Source organism: Helicoverpa zea, chromosome 20 (genome assembly GCF_022581195.2).
Source record: "Helicoverpa zea isolate HzStark_Cry1AcR chromosome 20, ilHelZeax1.1, whole genome shotgun sequence".
NCBI lineage: Eukaryota > Metazoa > Arthropoda > Insecta > Lepidoptera > Noctuidae > Helicoverpa > Helicoverpa zea.
In genome coordinates, this window is record NC_061471.1 from 7,635,723 (window position 1) to 7,659,824 (window position 24,102).

At 37.1% G+C, this 24,102-nt stretch overlaps 1 protein-coding gene across 4 annotated transcripts in view; it reads left to right on the forward strand.

The window, feature by feature from the left end:
* LOC124639979 (putative epidermal cell surface receptor) overlaps window positions 1–24,102 on the forward strand; it is a 51,088-nt gene that overhangs the window by 22,812 nt on the left and 4,174 nt on the right. For 2 of the 4 annotated variants that reach the window (XM_047177521.1, XM_047177523.1), the window contains exons 3-15: window positions 14,470–15,017; window positions 15,433–15,619; window positions 15,911–16,046; window positions 16,703–16,856; window positions 17,180–17,621; window positions 17,995–18,211; window positions 18,586–18,797; window positions 20,612–20,927; window positions 21,176–21,374; window positions 21,722–21,858; window positions 22,216–22,406; window positions 23,226–23,442; window positions 23,661–23,764. In XM_047177521.1, the coding sequence (XP_047033477.1) occupies window positions 14,470–15,017; window positions 15,433–15,619; window positions 15,911–16,046; window positions 16,703–16,856; window positions 17,180–17,621; window positions 17,995–18,211; window positions 18,586–18,797; window positions 20,612–20,927; window positions 21,176–21,374; window positions 21,722–21,858; window positions 22,216–22,406; window positions 23,226–23,442; window positions 23,661–23,764 (3,060 nt within the window). The remainder of the gene's footprint in view (window positions 1–14,469; window positions 15,018–15,432; window positions 15,620–15,910; window positions 16,047–16,702; window positions 16,857–17,179; window positions 17,622–17,994; window positions 18,212–18,585; window positions 18,798–20,611; window positions 20,928–21,175; window positions 21,375–21,721; window positions 21,859–22,215; window positions 22,407–23,225; window positions 23,443–23,660; window positions 23,765–24,102) is intronic. The other 2 variants (XM_047177524.1, XM_047177525.1) reach the window with 2 other exon arrangements.

A 24,102-nucleotide genomic window follows, 5' to 3' on the forward strand; every position in this document is an offset into this window, starting at 1 on the left:
GTCTGCTTGCGTTGGTATAATTCGATCTTATCATTCTGGGAGTCTATTTGGATCTTTATAATGTGTATGCAATTTTGTTTGGTAAATTTTCTTTGAAATGATTTCGTGTAGTCATTGATTTTAATGAGATCTTTACGGTTTTCTGCTGAATGGTAACTTTGATGCTATGATTTAACCGACATTGTCATAACAAACTCAAGTGTTAGGATATAATTTTATTACTTACGATACACTGGCCTTGAATTAACCTAACAATTACATCTCTGATACAAAATTATTTTAAATGATCCTCTTCATTCAGTCAAAAGGTCTTCGACCTGCGATTCATAAAAAATAGACTACACTATTATTTGAATAAGTGTTTTGTAATGAATAAATTAATACAACTTATCTGCCAATAAAATCAATAAAAGGACCCACAAAAAACTAGAGGCTGCCAATTTATCATATTACAACCTATCGATCATTCAACTTGTAAAAAAGTTTAAATACCTATGTCATGTATTTAGCCACAGATAATTAATAATAACGGTAGCGAATATTTTCGCGTGACAACACTGCACGGTGTTGGGTGTTAGAGTGAGATAGCGTGCTATTCTGAGAGGTCATCGGCGTATACTAATGTGTTTTTTGTCAAGTTACTTGCTTATGCGTGATAAAAATGTAAACAAGTCTTACGTGGAGTAATTGCAATTGTATAATTGTGTACAAATGTTTTACGTATAGCTGTTTGTTTGTATGTCATGAGAAGTTTTTGAATTACTGGCCTGAACCATCGTCATATATTAATAGTCGACCTATGGATTATACTACATTTGAGGTGGAAATCATCAGATGACCCCTCTCACTGTGGGTGCCTACTGTTAAGCTTTGGTTTCCTAGGAAAGCGGTGCCGTCATGTAGCGGCCGTAATACAGCGGTGAATGACGTCACTAGAACGTTGTCTATGTAAACGAAATGGGGCGGTTTCCTAGAGAGCGGTAACGTACACCGTAACTTCAAAAAGCGGCACGCCATTTGCATGACGGCCGTCTTGACGGTGTCAGATGGTTTGGTGAACGTTTTATTGAAAGCGGTGAAGCTTTTTTAATCCGTATTTATGTTTGTTTTTACGGAACAACGTAAAAAATGCGTTCCAACTCTTGGAGCAGCGAGGACGACGAAATTTTAATAGATTTCGTTCGTAACCACGAAGCAATAAATAATATAAAAAGTATAGATTATAGAAAAAGTCAACTAAAACAAAATCGGTGTCGTGAAATTTGAGAAATATTAAATAAATCAGGTTAGTAAGTATAATACAACTAAAAAAAAGTTTATGACGGTGTGTTAAAACGGCCGTGGAACTTTCCACATGTCATCACCGTAAAGACGACCGTCTATTTGCGTCCATAATATGACGGCCGCTATATGACGGCACCGCTTTCCTAGGAAACCCAAGCTTCACTGTGCTAAGCGTCAAACATGTACTGATGACCTGTAATCGAAAAACTAACTAAACATATTCCTTAAATTATGTTTCACCTACCAGTCATACTTTTTCACACAATAACTTTTTTTAGATACAAACTTGTCTATGAAACTCGTAAAATATATCTTACAATCCATAATAACAGCTTCGTTTTTGAAGAATACTACTTAACGATTCATTGGATAAACAAATAAAGCTCTTGTACTGAAACTTTATAGCACAAAAAAAAATACATACTTACATACATTATACTTCGGCCGTTCAGAGAATGCGTTCCTGACACCTATCAGTTAGTCACGACTAGTGATGGGCACAACATAACACTGAGTTCGTTACCGTTCCTTCAAAATGAACCGCCGCATTATTTTAAGATTATTTTCGTTTTAAATTGGCGGAATCATTTGTTTTATATTTTAGTTATTTAAGTGGAAACCAAAAAAAGGTAATATTCATATAATAAAATTGTTTTATTTATTCTTTGTTACAAGTACATTGAATTGAATGTGCGAACAGAATATTAATCAGACTCCGATTTGCTTGAGGAGGTGGTGTCTTCATCATCATCTTCGCCTACATGTATAATTATATTATTATCAATAACAGAATCAATCCTGATATCTCGGTCTAACAAAAGCCGGGTAATCAAATAAAAACAGATCGAAAACACTTGAAAAACGTGGTCTATGCGCACGAAACGACAACGGACGACTGTTTTAGCGTCACAAAATGGCGGCCCATAACGCCATTTGGGGTTACCATTTTTAATCTAAGTATAAAAATGCGGTTTGGTCATAGTTTTATTTTTATATTTCATAAACGTTATAATTAAGTCTTATAGTCCATTATTTTCCAATTCTTAAAAAGAAAATCAAAACGTATTATTTTATATTATAACTGTATAAGAACAGATTACGATACTTGCCTGTTATTTTTAGCACAGCACTACAAAATATAAACCGCTGACATAACCTTGTAATAGCGCAGTATAGATTTAGAAAAATATTGTTTACCAAGTTATTTGACACTCAGTTTGGCACAAAATTATAACATTCATTGATTATTGATATAATAATGTTGTTTTAATGCTCCTCAATTGTTAAAACGGTAAACAACCAGCAAAAATATTTTTATCGTAACTGCAACGCCATTGCAAAGTTACGTCGTCAGTTCAATCGCGACGTGTCAGGAACGCATTCTCTGAATGGCCGAACTATAGCTATCGTAAAAACTATTGTTTGACAAGATGACCAGTGACAACATGGCTTAGTTAAAAAGCATTAACTGTACTTACTTGAGTTGGTAGTCATGTAAGTAACAATACTTATTAGGTACTTATCTATGAAAAGGATATTGTCGTTTATTTTTGTTGGCAAAAAACTCTACACAAAGTTCTCTTAAAAATTTTAGATGCGAGCTTAATTTTTCTGTCCCTAACAATGATAAAGCACGGCTTTTGGTATCTCAAGAAGGGACTAAGATCCATAGGTGCTGTTTTATTTGGCTACATGAAGTTATTTCCTCACGATGCAAGTAAAATAGGTCGTATATATATTATAGTCATTTTCAATGTAAATACATCTGAATCTAAATACATTCGTCGTATTTATATTTTTGTTAGTAGATTCTCCATTTAAGTTCAACTTCGTTATTAGAACATTCCAAACTCAGCATACCGTTCGATTAATTTTTTTTTTATCACTACTTAATTTATTTATTTATTTTACCGTTCGATTCATATGGATATATGCAGAATCACATAAATAAAATTTCTTTTATATAAATATTATTTGTCACAATTTTCCAGTTGCTTATTTATTATTGTTGCCTCGTTGGTCTAGTGGTCGCAAGCGCGGCTGCTGTGCTCGTGGTCTCGGGTTCGATTCTCGGGTCGGACCGAAATCGCTTTGTGGGTTTTCTTAAACTTTCACAAAGCAGTCCGTAGTTTGGAAGTTGGTGATTAATTCACCCGTGCATCGGAGAGCAAGTAAATGTCTGTCGTGCGCCTGATCTCTTTCCGGTCGTGTCGGATTGCCGTCCCATCAGGTTATGAGAGTGAAGGAATAAGGAGTGCACTTGTGTCTGCGCAAATGCTCGTGCACTATAATATGTCCTGCGCAGCTGGCTGATCTCCTTAAGTGAGAGCAGCCGCCGTGGCTGAAAACGGCCGTGGACGCCATTATTGTTGTAACTCCAAAATTATTGGTATTACAGAAACTTCACGGTGGTATTAATACCGTTAAATATTTTAACATAACCTATACATGGTCACACAGCCTTTACGGATATAAAGGCAACACAAACGACTAGCTAGTTTGTTACGCGAAGTTTCAACATAATAAACACAATAAATTATTGCGAAAACATATTTATTCATGTCTGACTCATTCATACCACGCTATATTTTATTGCTGTATAAATCTGTCTGAGGTTTTCTCGGGATATTTTATATTATCTTTCACAAATGATGCATGTTTTAAAAATAATGACACCGTTCGAATTGCGGAAAAGTTGTTAATTTTTATATTGTCATTGTTCATGATGCGTAAATTGAAATTATTATTTATTGTCCAATAAAAAAATAAGTATTTTACGTTTTCTTCCGCATATTATTCGTCTAATTCTTTACTAGGACTGCGAAAACAAAGTCGCTTTTTCTGTCCCTATGTCCCTTTGTACGCTTAAAATTTTTAGACTACACAACCGATTTTCATGCGGTTTTTTTTAATAGATAGAGTGATTAAAGAGGAAGGTTTATATGTATAATAACAGACATTAAATAGTAGGGAAATACTGTTATTCCGTGCGAAGCCGGAGCGGGTCGCTAGTTTGAATATAAAATACCACCTACTATAACAGCTTAAATAGAAACCATTCACAGTCCCTTGGCTCTCGGATTCCAAGTTTTTTTTATTTTTAACTTTTAACTATTAGTGACTCAGGTGGGTATTAGTTAAGCCTCGAGGCATGTCCTTCCAATTGGTAACGGTCATCTTAAAGTATGGCGGCCGTGGATAGTCGTGACTCCGAGCGCCTTTTTCGGAGACCGACGAATAGGGATTGGTGAAACTATCGATGTTTTTGTTGAAATAGGAGCATAAATGTTGATAGATTCAAAGAAGTAATAGTAGGCTTACCAAAATAAATTATTAAGCGGAGTTTTAGCAAGAACCATTTTAGGTTTTTTTTACAATGGTTTTATTGCTGAATGATGAAAGGCTTGAGGTAAAAAGTGTACCCCATCGTATCGATAAGTATCAATACTTTGTCAAGGATAAAAATGAATGTAAAAATAATGATAATATCGAAAACAGGTGAATGGACTTCTTTTTCTGGTCTTCATAATAACTTTGAAACCAAAGCCGTCATGTTACCAAAATCATGATGTATTTACAAGATCCGAAGCATCGATAAGACCAATTTATCGATAAGCTTCAAGTATCGATGTTTTCACAGCTCTACCGGCGCAGACGCATTCTCAACATCTTGTTCTTTTTCTAATCTGGCTCGTTTTGTGGCATGATTCTACAGATTTGATGTAAACGTACTTCATATCAGGTGGTATTGACGATGCTGACAACGGTTAAGCCAATTTTTTTAGTTAAAAAGTCAAGCTCTCTGTCTTTTTGCGGAAACTTTTTATCCATAAAAAATGCTTACCACACTTTAATGCTACCTCTGACACTGGTTTGTAAATTGAGATTTAGTTAAAATAATTATTTTAGCACTTAGTTATTTAAATGGCCTTTGGAATTGTACGTGAAATCGAAATGGTTTTAGCAAACTCAAGAACAATGCTTCAAGGATAGGACAAGCCAAAAAACAAAAACAATTTATGTTAAGTTTCTACTTTGTTCGGGATGTGTAAAGTGTCGACACACTAATTAGCTTACAACTTACAACTTAATTGGACGACTCGAACCCTCCATGCGTGAATCTAACAAGAGTATCATTTCAACTTATGTATACAAGTTACTTCTAAGTACATTTCCGAGTACCATTAAGCATTTAAGTTACAACTTAACAGCTTAATTCTTTACCGAGTCAATGACTTTAGAGACAAAAAGGTTTTTTTAAATTACTTTTTGACTAATCGTTGTTATAAAAAATGTATGAATAAAAGGTGACTGGTGAAGCAGTGTTGTAAGACAAACCAATCGCTGATAAAAAAGGTGAAGGAAAACATCTTGAGGAAACCCGGACTATATAGTCCAGAAATCACCAACCCGCATTGGGCAAGCGTGGTGATTAATGCTCAATCCTTCTCCGTGTGAGAGGAGGCCTGTGCCCAACAGTGGGACGATGGCTACAGGCTAATAGTTATAGTTGTTGTAAAAAATGTATGAATTAAAGGTAAAGCAGTGTTGTGAGATAAAAGAAGTTGTGGATTGCGCGCGCGCCGTCTCGCGGTGTCCGCGCTTGTCGTGAAACAAAGAACGTTATTATAAAATGTAACAATCGTGTTTTTGTTGTTTTGCTTTTGTCAAAATGGAGTGGATATTTTTGTTTTAGTGAAGTTATTGTTGAGATAAAGATTTTGTTGTTTATGTGGCTTTATTTTTTATAGGTATTTGCTATGAAAAATCTGTTGTTATGAACTGGTATTCCTTTTCAAAATAAGAATTGTATAGGCAGGTAGAGTAAATATAATTTTCTATGATTAGTTAAAATCTGGTAGAGATCTTCAAATAATGTCTATTGCTTTAGGTATAAATTATTCGGATTTATCCACGTTCGAATTTTAAATCATCGAATAATTCAGCACTAAAAAAATTATAAAACTTAAAATTAACATAATAAATAAGCATTTTGACATTGACATTGATATACTTAGCCTCTGCCAAAAATAATATCAATGGAAATTAACTTAACTTTAAGGTCAATAAATAGAGCAATAAACAAAAACATAATTTATAATCAACTTCCGTTATTTAATTCATCTATTTAATTGTCTTTCAAGGTTTATTAAAATGTCATTCATTCGTACCTATATAATTTCCTTAAAACTGTCACTTGCATGAATAATTTTACGAGCTCTAAAAACGTACAGCTTTCTAGACCAACGTATTATTATTTATATCGTGAACGTAATATATAATAGACTCATAATCTTGTAATGCGGCTAACTACATAAAAACAGTCACCAAAAAGTCCACACGGATAAAACAACAATTTCGCAATCTAACTCCAAAACATTTCTATTACTCTCCAAAGGACTTTTTGCTAATCTGACACAAATATTGCATCACGCAAAAATTATCACACAATAACTCCTAAGACAACAATGTCTCTATAAACCTTATTCCAAACACATAAGATTGAATTTCGCTTGTTTAATTTAGTTCTGACTTTCCCGCGCGGAACAATGCTGCGCTTGGGCACGAAGTGGTCTCGCATGACAGAAGCCAGTTATGTCAACGTTACGTCTTCCGATGCACTACCGACTTGGTTATTGAGTGCCTTTACTTTGTAATCTTCATTACTGTGAAGGTTTTGTTACCTAAACAATGTATTTCGCGCTTCTTAACTGACTTCTTAAAAATAGTGGGTTCTCAATTCGCTGATCGGGTTCGTGTCTATCTCCAGAATACCATATTTCTGCGCCATATTTAAAGTGGTTGACATTCATATTGATATCTGTTATGACAGCTGGAAGCCTCTATTGATTCGAATGAAGAGTAAGTTCTCGACCTTCTCCAGGACTCCAGAACTTCCGAAAAAACCCGAAGTTTTGAATCCGAAGCATTCTAAGAAATTGAAAACGTTCAAAAATAAATGCATTTCACCGGGACACGATCCACCATTTCCATTTAATTTTATTTTAAACTCCAAAAAAATATCGTCTCCACTTTATGGTGCTATTAGAGTAGGTGCTAAAATCTATTTTGTACCTTTTACGGCTTTTATTATGGGACGGTGGAGTTGAATGGATAGTACTTAGCACCTACGCGCTAGGAACAATTTGAGGTCTGCGAAAATCTTGGCTAGAAACAATGGTCTGTTTTGACCTTAGGTGTATAATTTAATGTAGCAATTGGTCGATTTTGTCTGTCTACCGTAAACTTGTCTTGGTTGCTTAGAAATAGTCTTAAATACTGCCAATATTCTTAGATTGATGGCGAGGAAGACCGAAGCAAATATGGATGACATAAAATAAGAACGGAATTAATGTTAGTATAACAACTAATAGAGAGGAATGGAAGCGGAAAATATAGAACGTCGACTCCAAGTACAATTGGGAACAGAGCAGGAAGAAGAAGAGTCCAAAGTGCTTAATTATTTAGACTTCTACTTATGATAAAGCTCATGAAAGGTGTTTTCTGAAACGATGTATATTTTTCACGTTCCGGGACCACTATAGCGGCGTTAAGATTTGGACATAACCTTCCCAAAACTGCGATGAGGTTATGAAGATAAAGCTCCAACAAAAAAAAACTATATCTATCATCTTAGCAAACAATAGTAGATGGTAGACGATGGAAGCTATTGTCTATTCGACCTTGTCCGACATACCCAATGCCCGGTAGATACGTATTAGTGAAAGTGTTTGCTATAAGATGACACATTGCTACCGATTTCCAATCACGCTGGTTGAAAGCGGATCTCTGTGCTGTGGTGCGCACATGTTACATCCGCTATAGATTTGAGAAGATGGTGTAAATATTGTGAAATTATTATTGCGAATAAGTGGAACACTTGGAAGGGGTGACAGGATAGATTTACAGGTTGCTCTTCTTTATTTCTCAATAAATAATTTTGACGGTGACTTTAACTCAGTCTATTCATGTTAGTTTCACAACGAAAACAGCGGACATGGCAGTTGGCAGAGCTTTACAATAGCAGGCCTAAAATCGCTTTCTCATCTAAAAGGCTTTAAGCCGCTTACGTTAATGATTTAGTGAGCCAAAGAGAACCAGCAGAAAAACAGATGACTAATGTGGCGTTCTGGTAACAAAGTTTAGTGTACATAGCTTCATAGTTTGACACCTTGACATAACCCAGCACCTAACCTTACGCGATTTAAAATTAGGATCACTAAATTATGTCATACAGCCCCAGGGTACAAGTTGAGACAGCTGTATCAAATATGGTATGACCTCAAAATATCTACTTTAAGCTTATAGTGAAGTTTGATCGACCTTCGCGACTTCGGAACGCATTGAACGCATCCAGTTCACCTCTGATTTGTTTAAACGATGTCGACTTCCCTTCTCTTGTTGTTGTTTGAGGACAGGGACAAAGGAATGGAAGACATAATATAAACAACAAATAATATTAAATAAGCTTAAGTTTGATTAGGAAAAGTTTCGGCTTCGTTTGTGTATGTGCTTAATTATAAAACGAAACATCTTCATCTTCAAAGCTTAAAACGGATATAAAGCCTTCCGTGATAAATGGACTATCTAATTCCGCAGGAGCTTTCAATTCGGATCAGTACCTAATTAATTAGTTCTTGATATTAGTCCGGTCAAACCAACAAACTTTAATTTTATACTAATAAGTAGGTATAGATAGATACTCTATTGCCCATGATATATACCCTACAAGGCTACTGGTATCCATCTCCGCTTATCTAAACGACTTCATGTTCTAAACGCAAGCTTCACAATCAAGTGATCATTCTATCTTAATCAAATTAGAAATAAACACGTCGAACAAATTACACCATTAAATGAACTTGAACGGATGTTGTGATATAAGTTCCGATACATAAGCTGTGCAACAGGTGATCCCATTCAAGCGTGAGATGTCGGACTTCCTTGAGAATCGATCGGTGTAGCGGATAAGCAAATATCCGCACGGACGGTTAAGTTAGGGCTTGAGTATATTGGCGCGGATTTATCGGATGTTAGCTTTGATTACTTTTCAAATTACTTAGTTGTAAAATGTCTATTCTAACTTATAATTTGTTTATCTGGCGTTTTTAAACACATTGGGATAATGAATATATTTTTAAGAAATCGCCATAATGTTAGTTTGAAATAACTATTTCGAATGTTAGCTGAGAAATAACATATATACTAAACAGAGGTAGTGCAAGTGATAAATAATTTACTACTCATATATGTAGATGCTATTTTTAAACAATCCAACAAAATACTGACCATACAAGTAGCAATCCTACAATTTATTTTCTTTTCATTTAAACTGTTTACCTCCACATTAAAACGTTCAACTCACAAATTAACACGATACCTTAATCAACTTAATACACTGTAAAACCTAAAGTCGTGAGCTCAGCTGCCCTTCGTTCAGCAATCAACATGCAGTGACGAGTCAAGTCGTGAGAAAATCTATCATAACTGTCAAACCTTTAGGCGAATCGTGCGCCATTCGATGGGGAATATCTTATAAAATACCTGCTATTTTATAAGGTCCACGGCCTTGACTGAAGGCAGTGACGAACGGGGCTTACCTTAAAGGTTGACAAGAATAGAATAAAATATTTGCAAACTTAGAGCTATTGAAAAAATTGATACTACTGCGTGAGAGAGTCACGGCAGTAATAGTGTCTCTACAAATAAATATGAGTGGCGTTCATAAAGTATAACTTTTTAAATGAAAGAGCCTCTCATTGTATCAGCATTGTGTGCGGCAAGTTTATGCTTTATTTATTAAAAAAAAATTTGAAAGAGAGTGAGCTATCACTATTTATTGCATTAACACGCCTCCCGTGCATATAGTGGCAAACTTTTGCATGCAGATTTGTGCTTATAGCGGCTCCTGTTTTTCAAATGCTCTAAGTTTAAACCCTAATAAATATTCGCTGCAGATCTTAAATCGCACATTCCGGCTTCATTAGCACGCGATGCGTGGCTGACATTGTCGCACGTCGCGTAATCTTACCGCGTCAATGTGTCGTCGCCCTTAGAACGCGGATGCTTCGCGTAATTTGCGTAACAGTATCGCGTATGGGCCATACCCAGACTCAGTCACTGGTTTTGCGTGAGGTGCATTTTTTAGTGTAATGAGTCCGGGATTTCAATGTCAATGCGTCTATGACAAACCCATCTTTTGTCGACAGAGCTTCGGATTTGAATGTCAAAATTGTAATGAGTAATTCGCCTACGACAACATCCACCTTTTAAATAGAGCTTATCCTATATTGGTGAGTGCCAAGGTGTAGGGGTCGTAGACACATTTGTTACAGAAAAGAAGTACATACCTATAATGTTTTGATTTCAAGCGCATCATCTACAGAAAACTGTTAAAATAGGGCATTGAAAATTATTATCTTGGTAAACTTCAAGACCTGAAATAAACAGTAAATACCAATTAAAAATTATCAGATTACTTAAACCTGTCAACGAGTCATCAGTGACCTTAGCAAGACAAGACGGATTTTACGTAACAAGTGTAATGTATGGGCCATACCCATACCCAAAATTACTCACTGGAATTCGTGAGGTGCACTTTACGCATGCATGAGGTAGTCTGACATACTTTCTCAGTAACTGTTAGGCAAATTTTGCACAACTTCGAAATGATAACGGTAGGATGTTATGCTACTTTATTGGGAGGTAAATTATGCCGTAAACAGACAGTTTTTTTTGCGGTGCTTTTTGATAATAATTTACAGGTTAAGATGAGTAACATAATGGTTTATCGGGCTAAAGTGGTATGGATGATTCGTTTGTCTGTTGGATGACACTGTATGAGTGAGAGAACTAGGGACTTAAGGAGCAGTCTAAAGAACAGTATATTAAAATTCTACTTAAACTTTGATCAAAATACACGTTAATATCATTTAATAAGTTTGATTTTTCCTATATTGTAGGAGTTGAAAATTGCAAATACTGCAATAATACAAAGAAAGTCTTTCCCATACAAACTAATGAACCAAGAGCACACGACAGTGTAAAAGTATGAGAAAACAATAGATTTATTAGTTTACAGACGGGAGCTAATTATTTAACGTTCATAATTGGAATATGAGAAGGTGAAACTTAACACGGTTTGAGATTATTGAGATTGTAGTCTATTGTAGTTAGTATTACACAAACTCATCAACTAAGAGGGTTTGCGAAGTAAGCGATGTAAATAATTACATGGCAGACCACGATGAAGTAATGTTATAAGAATGGGTTGTTAGTTATTCTCCGCGGTTTCATCGGAAGTACATATATCTGACATCCTTACAAAAAGTGGCCTGTCTTTTTCCAGGCTCTAGTCTATCTGGTAACCAAACATCATTTAAATCAATTGAGCAGTAACGTGCGTATTCAGTAAAATCTCAATCTCTTCCACACCGATTTCGGTAACGGCGACCACTTCCCGACCCTAAAATTCTAGGCATATAACACAGACCAAGTGACTGTACAAAGATTTAGCTGTTTGTCTTTACTATAAAGGTCAGGTAGCTTTGTGGGAGTAACAACTACTTAAGTTACTCCTCATTCGGCCTCATGTATTATGGATGGGTCCATTTCTGGTCTAGACTCTGAAAAAGCTCATAAATACATCGACGATTTTATTATCTGCACACGTGCCCAAACTAAGTAGATGCAGAGATAAGATATGGTGTTATCTTAATGTATTTTATTATTTATTTTATTATAGCAAGATTATATTAGATTTTTACGAAAAAGGGGGATAATTTTTGTGTCTTATCTATGAATTGCATTAATTCATTTCTTATCCTTTTACATATTTAATTTTTAAGAAATAAGGGGTCTATTATTGTGAACATATAAGTTACTTAATCGGTCAAAAGTTAATCGGTCATAGAAGATGAAAATGGAGATCAGAAATAAAAGAAATTACACTGTACATAGTAACAGATTTATACAAATTGGCAAATTGACAAATCCATCAATTAGGTACAAGTTGGTACTACAAAACATTGATACAATTACTAAAATCCTGATTACCATACAGTCCAATACAAATCGATAGTAAACAACATCGGCAGACAGCTTAGCGACGCACGCGCATACAACCGGTCCGCATTCGCGTCCTTTGCTTAACCTACATCGAGTGAGGCCAACTTGAGGCCATCACTCACTTCGATAAGGATATCCGCGCGTTATCGATTTTGTAGTTTAATCGATTTTTTATTATATATGTTTCGGTAGAGATCATGCTTGAGGGGTAATGATTTCATGTATGGCATGTCAGAACATGTGGTGTTTGTAGAGCTTATCATTATGCCCGGTAACTATAAAATAGAAACGATTCAGTTTGCTTTTAGATAGATATGGTAGCTTATCGAAATCATAAGCCTCATAGAATTTGCTAACGGTCGATAGTTTTTGACTGATGACCGTATCAAAAGTTAGCGTTTAGCTTAAAATTAATCTTAATAGAGACGTTACTCGATTGATGACACTTCATTTCATGAAGCCATTTGTTTATCTGCGACAGAATTTAGTACTACAGTAAAGCTCAGTAAAACTTCTCAAATAAGTATGCAATGTGCGCTAACCCTAACTTAAAATCATTAGCGTTTGCTACACTTAAGAGCAATTTAGCATAATGTACGGCATACACAAATGATTGATACATACAGGCACATTGGGCTATGCTATATGCTAATGTGGGCCGCAGGTGCACGATGTCATTACCTCCACATTACACGTCATTTATTCACTGTTTGACATTTTGTGAACCTTTGGAACATGATTTAAAATATCCAATCTCTTTTTAACCCCTGACGCAAAAAGATGTAAGTTTTACCGTTATGGTGTGTCTGTCTGTGCCAATGTGGATGAACTGATATTTTAAAGATTTCATCTTTAAAATATGCTGGTGTGCTACCCGTGGTTCGAAGATAAATTCCATCAAAATCATCTCAGCCGCTTTAAATTTATTAGCTATTTTGTCAACAGAGCAATAGGGATATCAGCTATGGAATAGTAGACAGCTTTTTTAGATCAAAACTATATATTAAATCTCAATAATTTGTTTTAATTTTAGCTTATCAGGTGTTTTCATTCGATATTAGCATGCAGATAAAAGATCAACGATCTTTTAATTTGATGAATATGAATATGAATAAGTCTCTAATATGTCCAAAATTATAATATTCTACTTTCTTAATGAGACAAGATAACAGCTAAACACTCGTGAAAAAGTCTGCGAAGACAGCTATTGTGAAAGTAGGTTCTATGAAGAAGAGCAAGCAGCAATGTGCAGCAATAATATTTTTTTATAGAACCTATACCTGATAATCATGATGAGAAACTGCGTTATATTGTTTTCACACCTATATCTGACTTATAAAAATAGCTATAAACACACCAGTCACTGTAATTCCGAAAATTGCACCGCTTGAAGAAAGGTCATAACAATATTCTTCCTAAACAATGGAAGATGAGATCGGTTGACCGTGTGAACTCAAGGTCGGCAATCGCAATTAGGACACACGTATCAAGTTTAATAACTTATAGAAAATGAAAACAATAAACCACTTGTTTAATACCAATCACGGACAACTTTCTCACGTACAACAATCATTGTCTCAGGTTCCGTCCTAAATTCATCACACATTTTCTTCATGACTCACGGAGATACTATCGCCTTTATTTCTTTGTGGATAAAGTTTAGAATAGCATAAAGCAGAATTTTTGGAACACCATAATTTGCTTCATAGTAATCGATGTTCGTTGACAGTTACATTGATTTCGATCGACAGGTCGTTTACGTTGGTTCCGATTTTCTTCTTCAGGTCACTGCATTTTAGACTTTATCACTTTACAATAAGATGCATAATTGTTCAATGTGGTTTATGGTATAGAGCGGTACATGACCAGTATCGCCTACTGACCCTGCCCCAGATTGCAGACCAGTTATGTTACGTTTTTGCTGAGACAGCTTAGCGTTTCCTGCTTAAGATTGATCTTTGCCCAACATTATAGGAATCCAAATTATGTCGACTTGTTTTTAGCCGGTATGAGAAATGTGATGGAATAATCAATTTCAGTTATTCTAAAATTATTACAATGGTTCAGAGATTTTTTTTGTTTCTACAAATATATTCTAACATTTCACCTCTTTCACAGGCAAAATAACAGGTGAAGAAGATGACGTGCGTAAGCCACCTGTACGAAAGATCACATCAGAAGAACCAAAACTTTTAACAACAAGCTCAACAACGTCCACAACTACCACAACATCAACAACAGAAACAACAACGACAGAACATAGAACAGAAACAGAAACAGAGGCAGAAGCGGAAGCGGAAACAGACCCAGAAACAGACCCAACACCCCTGTCAGAAGTTGGTGAATCTATTATGCCGCCACAAGAAGGAGCCAAGACTAGGGCTAGACTTCTTAACTTAAACGTAGATGAACTACAAAATTTCGCCATAGCACTACACAATGAGACGAACGCAAAAGGTCACAAGAAACATTTATCAGATTTAAGTGACGTCAATTTAGACGTGGATGATGACGATGAGCCCAGAATGATACCTATAGATCAGAAACAAAAAGATATACCTGAAAAGTTCTACACTAATCTACAGGCTCCATTCCATCCACTGATGACGGCTGAAAGAGGCTCAGAGGAAATGGATACGTGTAAAGAAAACGAGATTACATACAAGGTTAGTTAGAAAAGAATTTTTGATTATTTATTTTTGATGAATAAATAAGTTCAGTAGCGAGCCAGTATTGGCGTTTAAAATAACACACACCAACATAATTTTGCATGTCTCTGGACTTAGCTTGCGCACACTTGCTGTCTATTTAGTCGGCCCTTGATAGATTTTTTTAATATCGTAAATTCAATCAATGTTTTTAGTCAGTCTGATACTGAACAAAATACTTAATCGTTGTTACGTGTGTATTTCCATTCATCTTCATACTGATTTATGAGCCCAAAGCAACTATCGGTCGACTAAATGTTTGTAGTGTGTGCGCGTTATTATGGTGATCAGGCAGATGTCTTGAAGTGACACCATGCCAAGTATACCATGTATTGTAATTTAATACTTGCTTAATATATCTTTGTATTCCTAGATCGGAGAGCGTATGGACAGGGGCTGTGAAGAGACTTGCGAGTGCATCGCTGGCGGTATATTCGACTGTTCGCCTCGCTGCAAGCATCCCTACATTCGTCGAGGCAGAAGACTCAACGATCCTCTGTGCTTCGAGTCGCCTGTTGACGAGTGCTGCTCTATTATAGCCTGTGCTACTGGTAGTGGTGGTAAATTTATTTATTTATTTTATTCAGGATCTCCAACAAAAGATGTAGGTACACATGATGATGATGATGTCCTCCTAGCCGATTATCGGCTACGGCGGCTGTTCTCATGTAAGGAGATTAGCCAACTGCGCAGGACATATTATAGTGACAAATAATGTATTACATACATTATTACGTACATTTTTTCTGTTCAGTTTTATAGTATTTTAACATGGTGATCTGATGAACCGGGAAGAACACAAAATCTGTTCTAAGAATTATCTCAATACTATAAATTTGAAATCTTTCTAGATAATTCACAAAAGGTGGTCAAGCCGGAAGTGTGCCGATACGGAAATGATACGCATCCCGTCGGATCCCAATGGAATATGGGATGTGAGCAGACTTGCATTTGTGAACCTAACTCTATCGTGACGTGTAAACCCAGGTAAGCACACTATTACTTTTACTAAGAGCGTTACACGTTCAGTTATATAAATTCCATTTAGACAGATGTTCTCTATTGATCTATATTATCATATCATTTAGATTTAAATGGGTCTATAGTATATACATTTGCTCAATCCCTATACCCAATGAAATGACCTATGTATACTCAACTAGCTTCTGCCAGCGGTTTCACCCGTATCCCGTGGGAACTACTTCCCGTACCGGGATAAAAAGTAGCCTATAGCCTTCCTCGATAAATGGGATATCTAACATTGAAAGAAATTTTCATTTCGGACCAGTAGTTCCTGAGATTAGCGCGTTCAAACAAACAAACAAACTCTTCAGCTTTATAATAGTAGTATAGATTTGAGAAGGCACTTTTCTGAAGATAAACAAATATTGTTACATGTTTACATGTTCTTATTTAAAACTAATGTTATGGCTAAAGCAATGTAAATACAACAATTTCTTAATCGATTAAGTACATCATTATTTTAAGCAGTAGTTTGTTTGTTATTTCTGTAAAAAGCTATATCAAGATTGACTCTTATAATCTAAATTTTTTGATAGAGGTAAAAAAAGTAAAATTTTTGTGATATTTTTACAAAACAATGCAATAGAGAACCACCACTGACCTACTTATTGTTCCCACAGATGCAACCCCCTCCCGGTATCCGACAAATGCATCAACGTGCAGGATCCAAATGACGCGTGCTGTGAAGTGCAAGTCTGTGATGTGAGCCACGATGTCCACGAGGAACCAGAGAACTCCACCACATCCACTACTTCCACTACTGAGGTAGAAGTTGTTAGTATTACGGGAATTATTCGGATATGGATGTGTATCTATCTTTATCATTTTTGGGAAGATTATTTCTGGTATTATGATGCCAGAAATACTCATCCTTTTGACCTTGTTCTCATATTCTAATGTTTCCTACGTGTTCTGGTAATCTGATTCCAAACCAATTAAATCAATATCTAGACACTTCATTAAAGTTTCTCCCAGCTTTTCTTTAACGCAAATCTGAAATGTCAATGATATATATTTCTGATCCTCTACTTCAAAGCCTAATCTTATACTACATATCAATCTTCACCCAGTGGAAACCTTTCCATTTTATTCAACAGACAATCAAAGGCTTCGAAGATTACGAAGAACAGTTGGAACATATTCAAACCAGACCCCTTGTCCTGGCCGAACCAATAGGCTCAGTAAAAGTTCTCCAAAATAACTCTGTCCAAGTCAACTTGATGCATTTGAATGAAAGTGAAGACCCTATCCATCTACTCCTAAGCAATGATGGAGGAAAGTCCTTCAGTGATGTAGAATTAAAGTACTCCAATTTAATTCTCAACTTAGAAGGAGGAAAGGACTATATCCTGAAGACTAAGGAGACTGGAACTAAGTTTAACTTCACTATAACGGCTTCTGATAATGGAGGAGCAAATGAGGTGCCTACTCACGTGCCTGACGTACCGAGTGAGGTACCTAATGAGGTACCGAATGAGGATATTCGGGATAATGTGTCGAAGATCGGATGCGTACATGAAGGACAGTTTTATGAAATTGGTGAGTATTCTTTAGCACTTCGTTGATTGTACGTCACGTTTCAAGATGTCCACACCAACGTAAACCAAGTACATGTTAAATTGGCATAATCTTCAAAGTAATGGGAGTAAAATTATTAGCCTTCTGGGATTTCAGATGGTTATGTTGTTGATAAAATTGGTAAGAATTCTATGAGCGCTACCAGTTTATTCTTTAAGCTAAATAATGAAACTCGCGAGGTAATGTGTGGATCCATTATTTACTACAAGTAAGACTTCGCATAAACAGAAGCACGCAAAGGTCTTTTTTCCAAGGTCTTTCTAAACATTTCCAAACAAGTCCTATTTTTACAGCAAACCAGCTTCGATTAAGCAATAGTAACATTTTTATATAGGCGACGAGTTCCACATCGGGTGCACAGAGCTCTGTGAGTGCGTGGGGCCTGACCAACACGAGTGTGCGGCCCTAGTGTGTCCCTCACACGTAGGCCTAGAACTCGTGTCCAAAGGCTGTGTGAGATGGGCCCCGTCACCTCCTGCCACGCCGCCCAACTGCTGTCCCAGGTCTGCCAGATGTCTCAGCGATGGGACCTGCCATTACAAAGGAGTTGCGTAAGTACCCATGATTTTATTGTGTTAAGAATAGAATAGTTTATTTACATATAGTTTATGATACAATATAAATGCAGATGTTACAAAACATTTCAGATCCTTGTACATTCTACCTTAACTTAGGCTTAATAAATATTGTATGTGTAAATAGTGTTGAGATAGTAAGTGAGATAATAAATAAAATATAGAGCAAATAATAATGACACTTTTATTGTCCTATCGAATCAAAACTTCTCTGAGAACGTTTAGGTAAACAAAGATTTATGATCGGTCTCGTCATTAAAAAGTTCATGATATCTTTTTCAGTTGTGTAAACAAAAAATATTATGCTACAGTATAGGAAAACACAGCAAGCTTCAATTTGTTTATTCCAGAGTGCCAAATTGGAGTGAAGTACCTATAAGCCTAACTGGTTGTGAACAACGCTGTTTCTGCGAGAACGGAGATCTGGACTGTCAAGATGTCTGCTCCCCCCTCCCCGCCGTGCCCCCTCAGACGTTGCGGTGCCCTCCCGGCCATCGGCCAGCGGCAGTCAATATATCTGATGAAGACTGCTGTAAGCAGTGGGGTTGTGTGACTCATGCAGGTAAGATTTACTTTAGTGATGAAGATTAAAACCTTAAAGAACGATCATTTGTAAAAGGTTTTCTAATAAAAATATTACATATCAGACAGACTCTTTAATTTCATAAACATTTCATAACAATGTCATTAATTCGTAAAAAATAATCTCACAAATAACATCAAAATCATTAATCAGCTTCTCATCTCACAACATCACGCGCATGTCACTCATTCACATTATTGCTTGCAGCTGGAAATGGATCGTCTTTTCAGTCTTACAGCATGCCGGTACTCGGAGAAATCATGAACTATGTGACGCCTGTGGCATCTGACGTACCGACATCAGCCCCTGTCATACCCACACCCCCCCTCACCACTGACTCAGTAGACTTCTACAGGCATTTAAGCCCAGTCAAATCCCTTCCAAAATACCTCAAAACAGTTTTCCCTGTCACACCGATCACAGTAGTCCAACAATATGCAGCTGACGCACCTACCATAGCAACACCTCCCAACCTCCCCACCCAAGGAGATAATATCACAGTCTTCACTTTAGACGATATCGATGCACCATTCAAAACTATACATCCTGAACCACCTTCGGGTCGGTCTCGTGATAACTGGGAGTTACAACGTCGTAAACCAGAGGCATCAAAAATAGGTGACCCGTTCAGACAACCGCACTCTTACAATACACCGCCACTTACGCACCCTGATAGACACATTAATATCATTAACACAGATAGCAAAATTCACGACTACTACCATAGACCGCCAGCCCCTAGTCAACGACCCTCGACACAGTCGATGGAACCTCAAAAGGTGAATGTAAAATCAATTTACGAGCCAGTTAGGAAAGTACCTATCTCAAAAATTGAGAACCTGAACTATTTCCTGCCTTCTCTCGATAGGAGGCCGATGTCTGAATCTTTTGTGAAACCCATTGATACTAAAGCTAAAGGAATACCAGAGTTTCCTAATAAAATGCACAACTTGTTCGAACCTATCATACCAAACATAACAACCGTTGACCATCACGTTCCTAGAGTTATCCTTCCCCAAAGCAGTCCTAGAGAGCAGTCCCCATTTAGGAAACACGTGACGATACTTAAAACGAAGGACATGAAGAGCCCGAAACCGACTGAAATGTACCATGACGTGTTGTGGCAGGACGATACTAAAGCACATCATGTATTGACTAAAGAGCCTAATCCTTACGAGACTGTGCTACTAAGACCTGTGCTTAACTCTAAACCTGATATTGCTTCAACGTACACGCAAAATACAAAATCAACGCATATGTCTGGTAAATCATACACAGCGTTGGACCTGGAGCATTTGCTCAATCAGATGGAAGTGGAGTCTGTGGTCAATAAGAACCTGGGACGATCGGCAGACAAAAACCCGGACGACGCGGCAGGTTTGTTGCCTCGCCTTGCTGTTAAGCTTCTCCGTGTCCCTGGTGTCATTAACGACTGACTTCAAACTCTGACTGACTTCATGGTCTTCTGTATACTTTTCTTTCCTACAGTACAAAAACTAGGAAGTTGCGCGACTGTCCACATTAATGCTTTTCAAAATATACGTCTAATCTCACATTTAATCGTAGCAATAACAAACAGTTAATACAAACACAATTGATCATTTACCAATCATTATGTCACCTCATTACTCATTGTACTAACCATTACACATGTATTTACAAACAGTGTTTATTTGGTCTGCAGGAGATTTACCGAGGTAAAGATTTGCTCATCGATGTAGCCGACATGCGAATTAGATTGTTCTTATCCTTCAAATCATATTCCGCCTATAAAGGAGTTTTTAATTTCCCAGGTGTAATGACAACAGATGGGCCACATCAGCAGTCATTTTTGCCTACCATACCTCCGGACACCCACTATCCTCCGGATGAGAGCATTCCGGACTATGATCAGAATAATATCCATCGGCCAATAAGCCCTGCAGAGCCAGCATTGCACGGTCTACCACCTGGGCTGACTCTACCGCCAGGGTATGGAGACTTGAATAAGAAGCTGACCGTGATATCCATGCAAGCCGATTCACCGACCAGTGTAAAGATGCTGTTTGGATTGCCACCTGTGCTGGTTGGGTTGAGAGGCAGCGTGGATCTTAGATATACTGATAAGGCGTAAGTACATATATTTTGGGAAAATATGTTTATTTCTCGTAAGAGAAGGCCTCAAATCACGTAATAATACCCACATAGCCTTATAACAGAGTATAAATCCAGATTGTGGGATGTTTTGCAAAAAATGCTGATGTCAATCACTTGCAATAGTTTGGAGAAGGCTTGAAGAGAAGTCTTTACGTAACTGTTGAACAGTAAATAGACCATTTCGTACTTATATTCAACTGTTACCCCTTCTCTTTTTCCAGTGATGAGGACATAACGAACTGGTTCTCGCAAGTGTTCGCGCCGGCTGACGAGGTGCTGACCACTCCTCGGCTGGAGTTCACACTGACTGGTCTCACTCCAGCCACTACGTACAAGATCAGAGGAAAATTGTACTTGCACAATCTACCTGTTGAGCCCGAGAGTGAGATCTACACTGTGAGGACGCTGGATTCTCCTACGGTAAGATAAAGAAGTTCTTTATTATGTTAGTAATTATACGTATATCCTTTTTTTATTAAATGTATAAGATTAGTGATTTTATAAAATGTGCCAAAAGCTAGTAGATTGTTATCAAATACTACCCTCGGTAGCTATTTTACCCTCGCCCCGTGGAAACTATTTTATGTGTCCATTTAAAAAGTATGCCTTCCTTGATAAGTGGGCTATCTTACAATGAAAGATTTTAAATCACACCAAAAGTTCCTGAGATTAACGCATTCTAGCAAGGATACAAACTTCTCAGCTTTATAATATTGGTATTCTGTTAAGTAAGACTTACCTAAAGGAAATTACAACTGTGTTCACAGACCCCAACCGTAGAAGAAAAGAGACGAGAGATAGACAGCCGACTGACAGTCGTGGATGTCAACGATACAACAGCACACGTTTCTTGGAGACGATTCCTTGACGATGAGCTGCAGTTCATAGATGCTATACAAGTCAGGTAAGATGGGAAACTAAGTTTGAAAGTACTGAAGTTATTTTCAAACATTTAGGAAATATTTCCAAGTTACCGTTATCACTCTCGCTAAAAAGTAAAAATTATTACTTAGAATACCTACAAAAAACAGGTTTTGAGACTTCGACTTTACCTGTCAAAATAACAAAGGCCGCCTTTACAATGCATGACTTTACGATGCAATGTATTGTATTTTGATTGACTCTAAGAAAACTTGCTTACATGTCCTTCGTTAGTTCATAGGAATTTTCAAACGTAGATCATGTCACATGAGCTCTTTTAAAAAAAATATACTATGCTTACATCTCTGCAGATCTTTCGTAACAATTTCCTCTCCCCCAGATACCGTCCAGTCGGTACTCCGATCTACAGCATGACAGAACTGCTTCACCACAGCCGGTCTACTGCAGAGCTCATAGACCTAAGACCTGGAAGCCGCTACGAAGCTTCTCTAGTTCTGGTGCCTCCGCCTAAAGCTACTACTGAGCTGACTGACCCTGGGAAAGTGGAGTTCACTACTGCTCCTTATGTTGGTAAGTGGGAAGAGGTTTTGTTGTGAAAATATAGGGGGTTTAGTCGCTCTCAAGGAAGAAAATATTGGAAATGGTGAAGATGTTTCGGTAGTGACGGTAGAAAAATTCAAATATAGTAATAAATTCGGGAGAATTCCAAAAGTTTTGTACTCGTGGTCAGAAAGTTCAGAAGCCTTCGATCGAGTATTGTTTAATTTAATAATTTTTACATACAAAATTGCAGATTTACAGATTATTTTGTGGCTGGAATTTAAGTAGTTTTTTATGTTGAGTGTATAGGAATATGTTGAGTGTTTATTTTAAATTTTATAGCGGTAACAGTGTGCTATTAATGTTAGATTATTTGTATATAATATGTGACTAGTATGTAACACAGAGTAACAAGCTAGCAGATATATTTTATTAGGTAGTTAGTCTTCTATCTAGTAGTAAAGACATATTCTATCTGATTCTATTGTGTGATATGAAACCCACACTAAAGACTCATGAGACCAACTTTAACCCCTGCACTCAGTGACATTTAATAGTTACTTATAGATTAGTGAAGGATTTCTTTGACAATCCGTCACTAAGGAGTGACTTAAGTAATCATAATTAATGGTCTTACTACACAAACTTAAACATGTGTCAAACACTTGTTTATAAAAAAGGTGGCTGCAAAATGGACCTTATTTCAACGTCATAATCTGTCATTTTTTTAGACAAGTGTTAAACTGACGTTTAAAAGTTTTTGTGGCAAGACGGTTAATGTCTCTGAGTGTGGGGGTAAGACCAATACCCTGACATTTACCAACATTTAACCCACTACCATCCACACAGACCCCTACAACTGGACGGTGACAATCTCCGCGCGGTCGGTGGGGTCTGGCGCGGCGGAGGTGTCGTGGCGCGGCGTGCCGGCGCCGGCGGAGCGCTGGGCGCGCGTGTTCCGCGCGGCGCACGCGTGCGGAGGCGCGAAGGAGCACGACGCATTCAGTTTAGCTGCGAGGGATCTGTCGCCTGTGTTGATGTTGACGGGGTTGCAGCCTAATTCTAAGTAAGTGAGCTTGAACCTGTCGCCCTTGACTGCTTCAGGCGGTCCGTGTATTGCCAGCCTTAATGGAATGTATAATTCTTTTAAAGCATAGGTATTGTACATCGTCATTACATAAAAGACGAGTAAGAAACGTTGGACTAATTTTTTAATTTTACTTGTGAAACAGATTTCAAACTGATATCTAATAGATGCCAATAACATATGTGTTTTTTCAACAGGTGCCGTATCTGGTTAGAAATATTCCTGACAAACGGAAAAGTCAAGACCAGCAACGTATTAGAAATTACCACAAAATCTGAGGATGCTCCTGAAACAGTCGACAGTAAGTATTCGTTCAATGATAAAGTCTTCAATTGTCCATCCTAGCCTTTTCCCAATCTATCTATCTATCTATGTTAGGGTGATTTACCTACATGAAGCTACTGGCTAGATGACTGCTTCAACTTGGGTAGTCTTTGGTAGTCTTCAATTGGTTCAACCTACCCGTGCTTAAACAATGGATCTTTAAAAAAAAAGGGAAACTCTTGTGTATAGGTTCGATAAGCACCATAAAAACAATTGATATTACCCGATTCAGGAAGACCAGTATGTCTCCTATCGTTCATAATCATCACCATACCTTTCTTTATTTTTTTTGGAAACGTAACTAAAGCATACTCT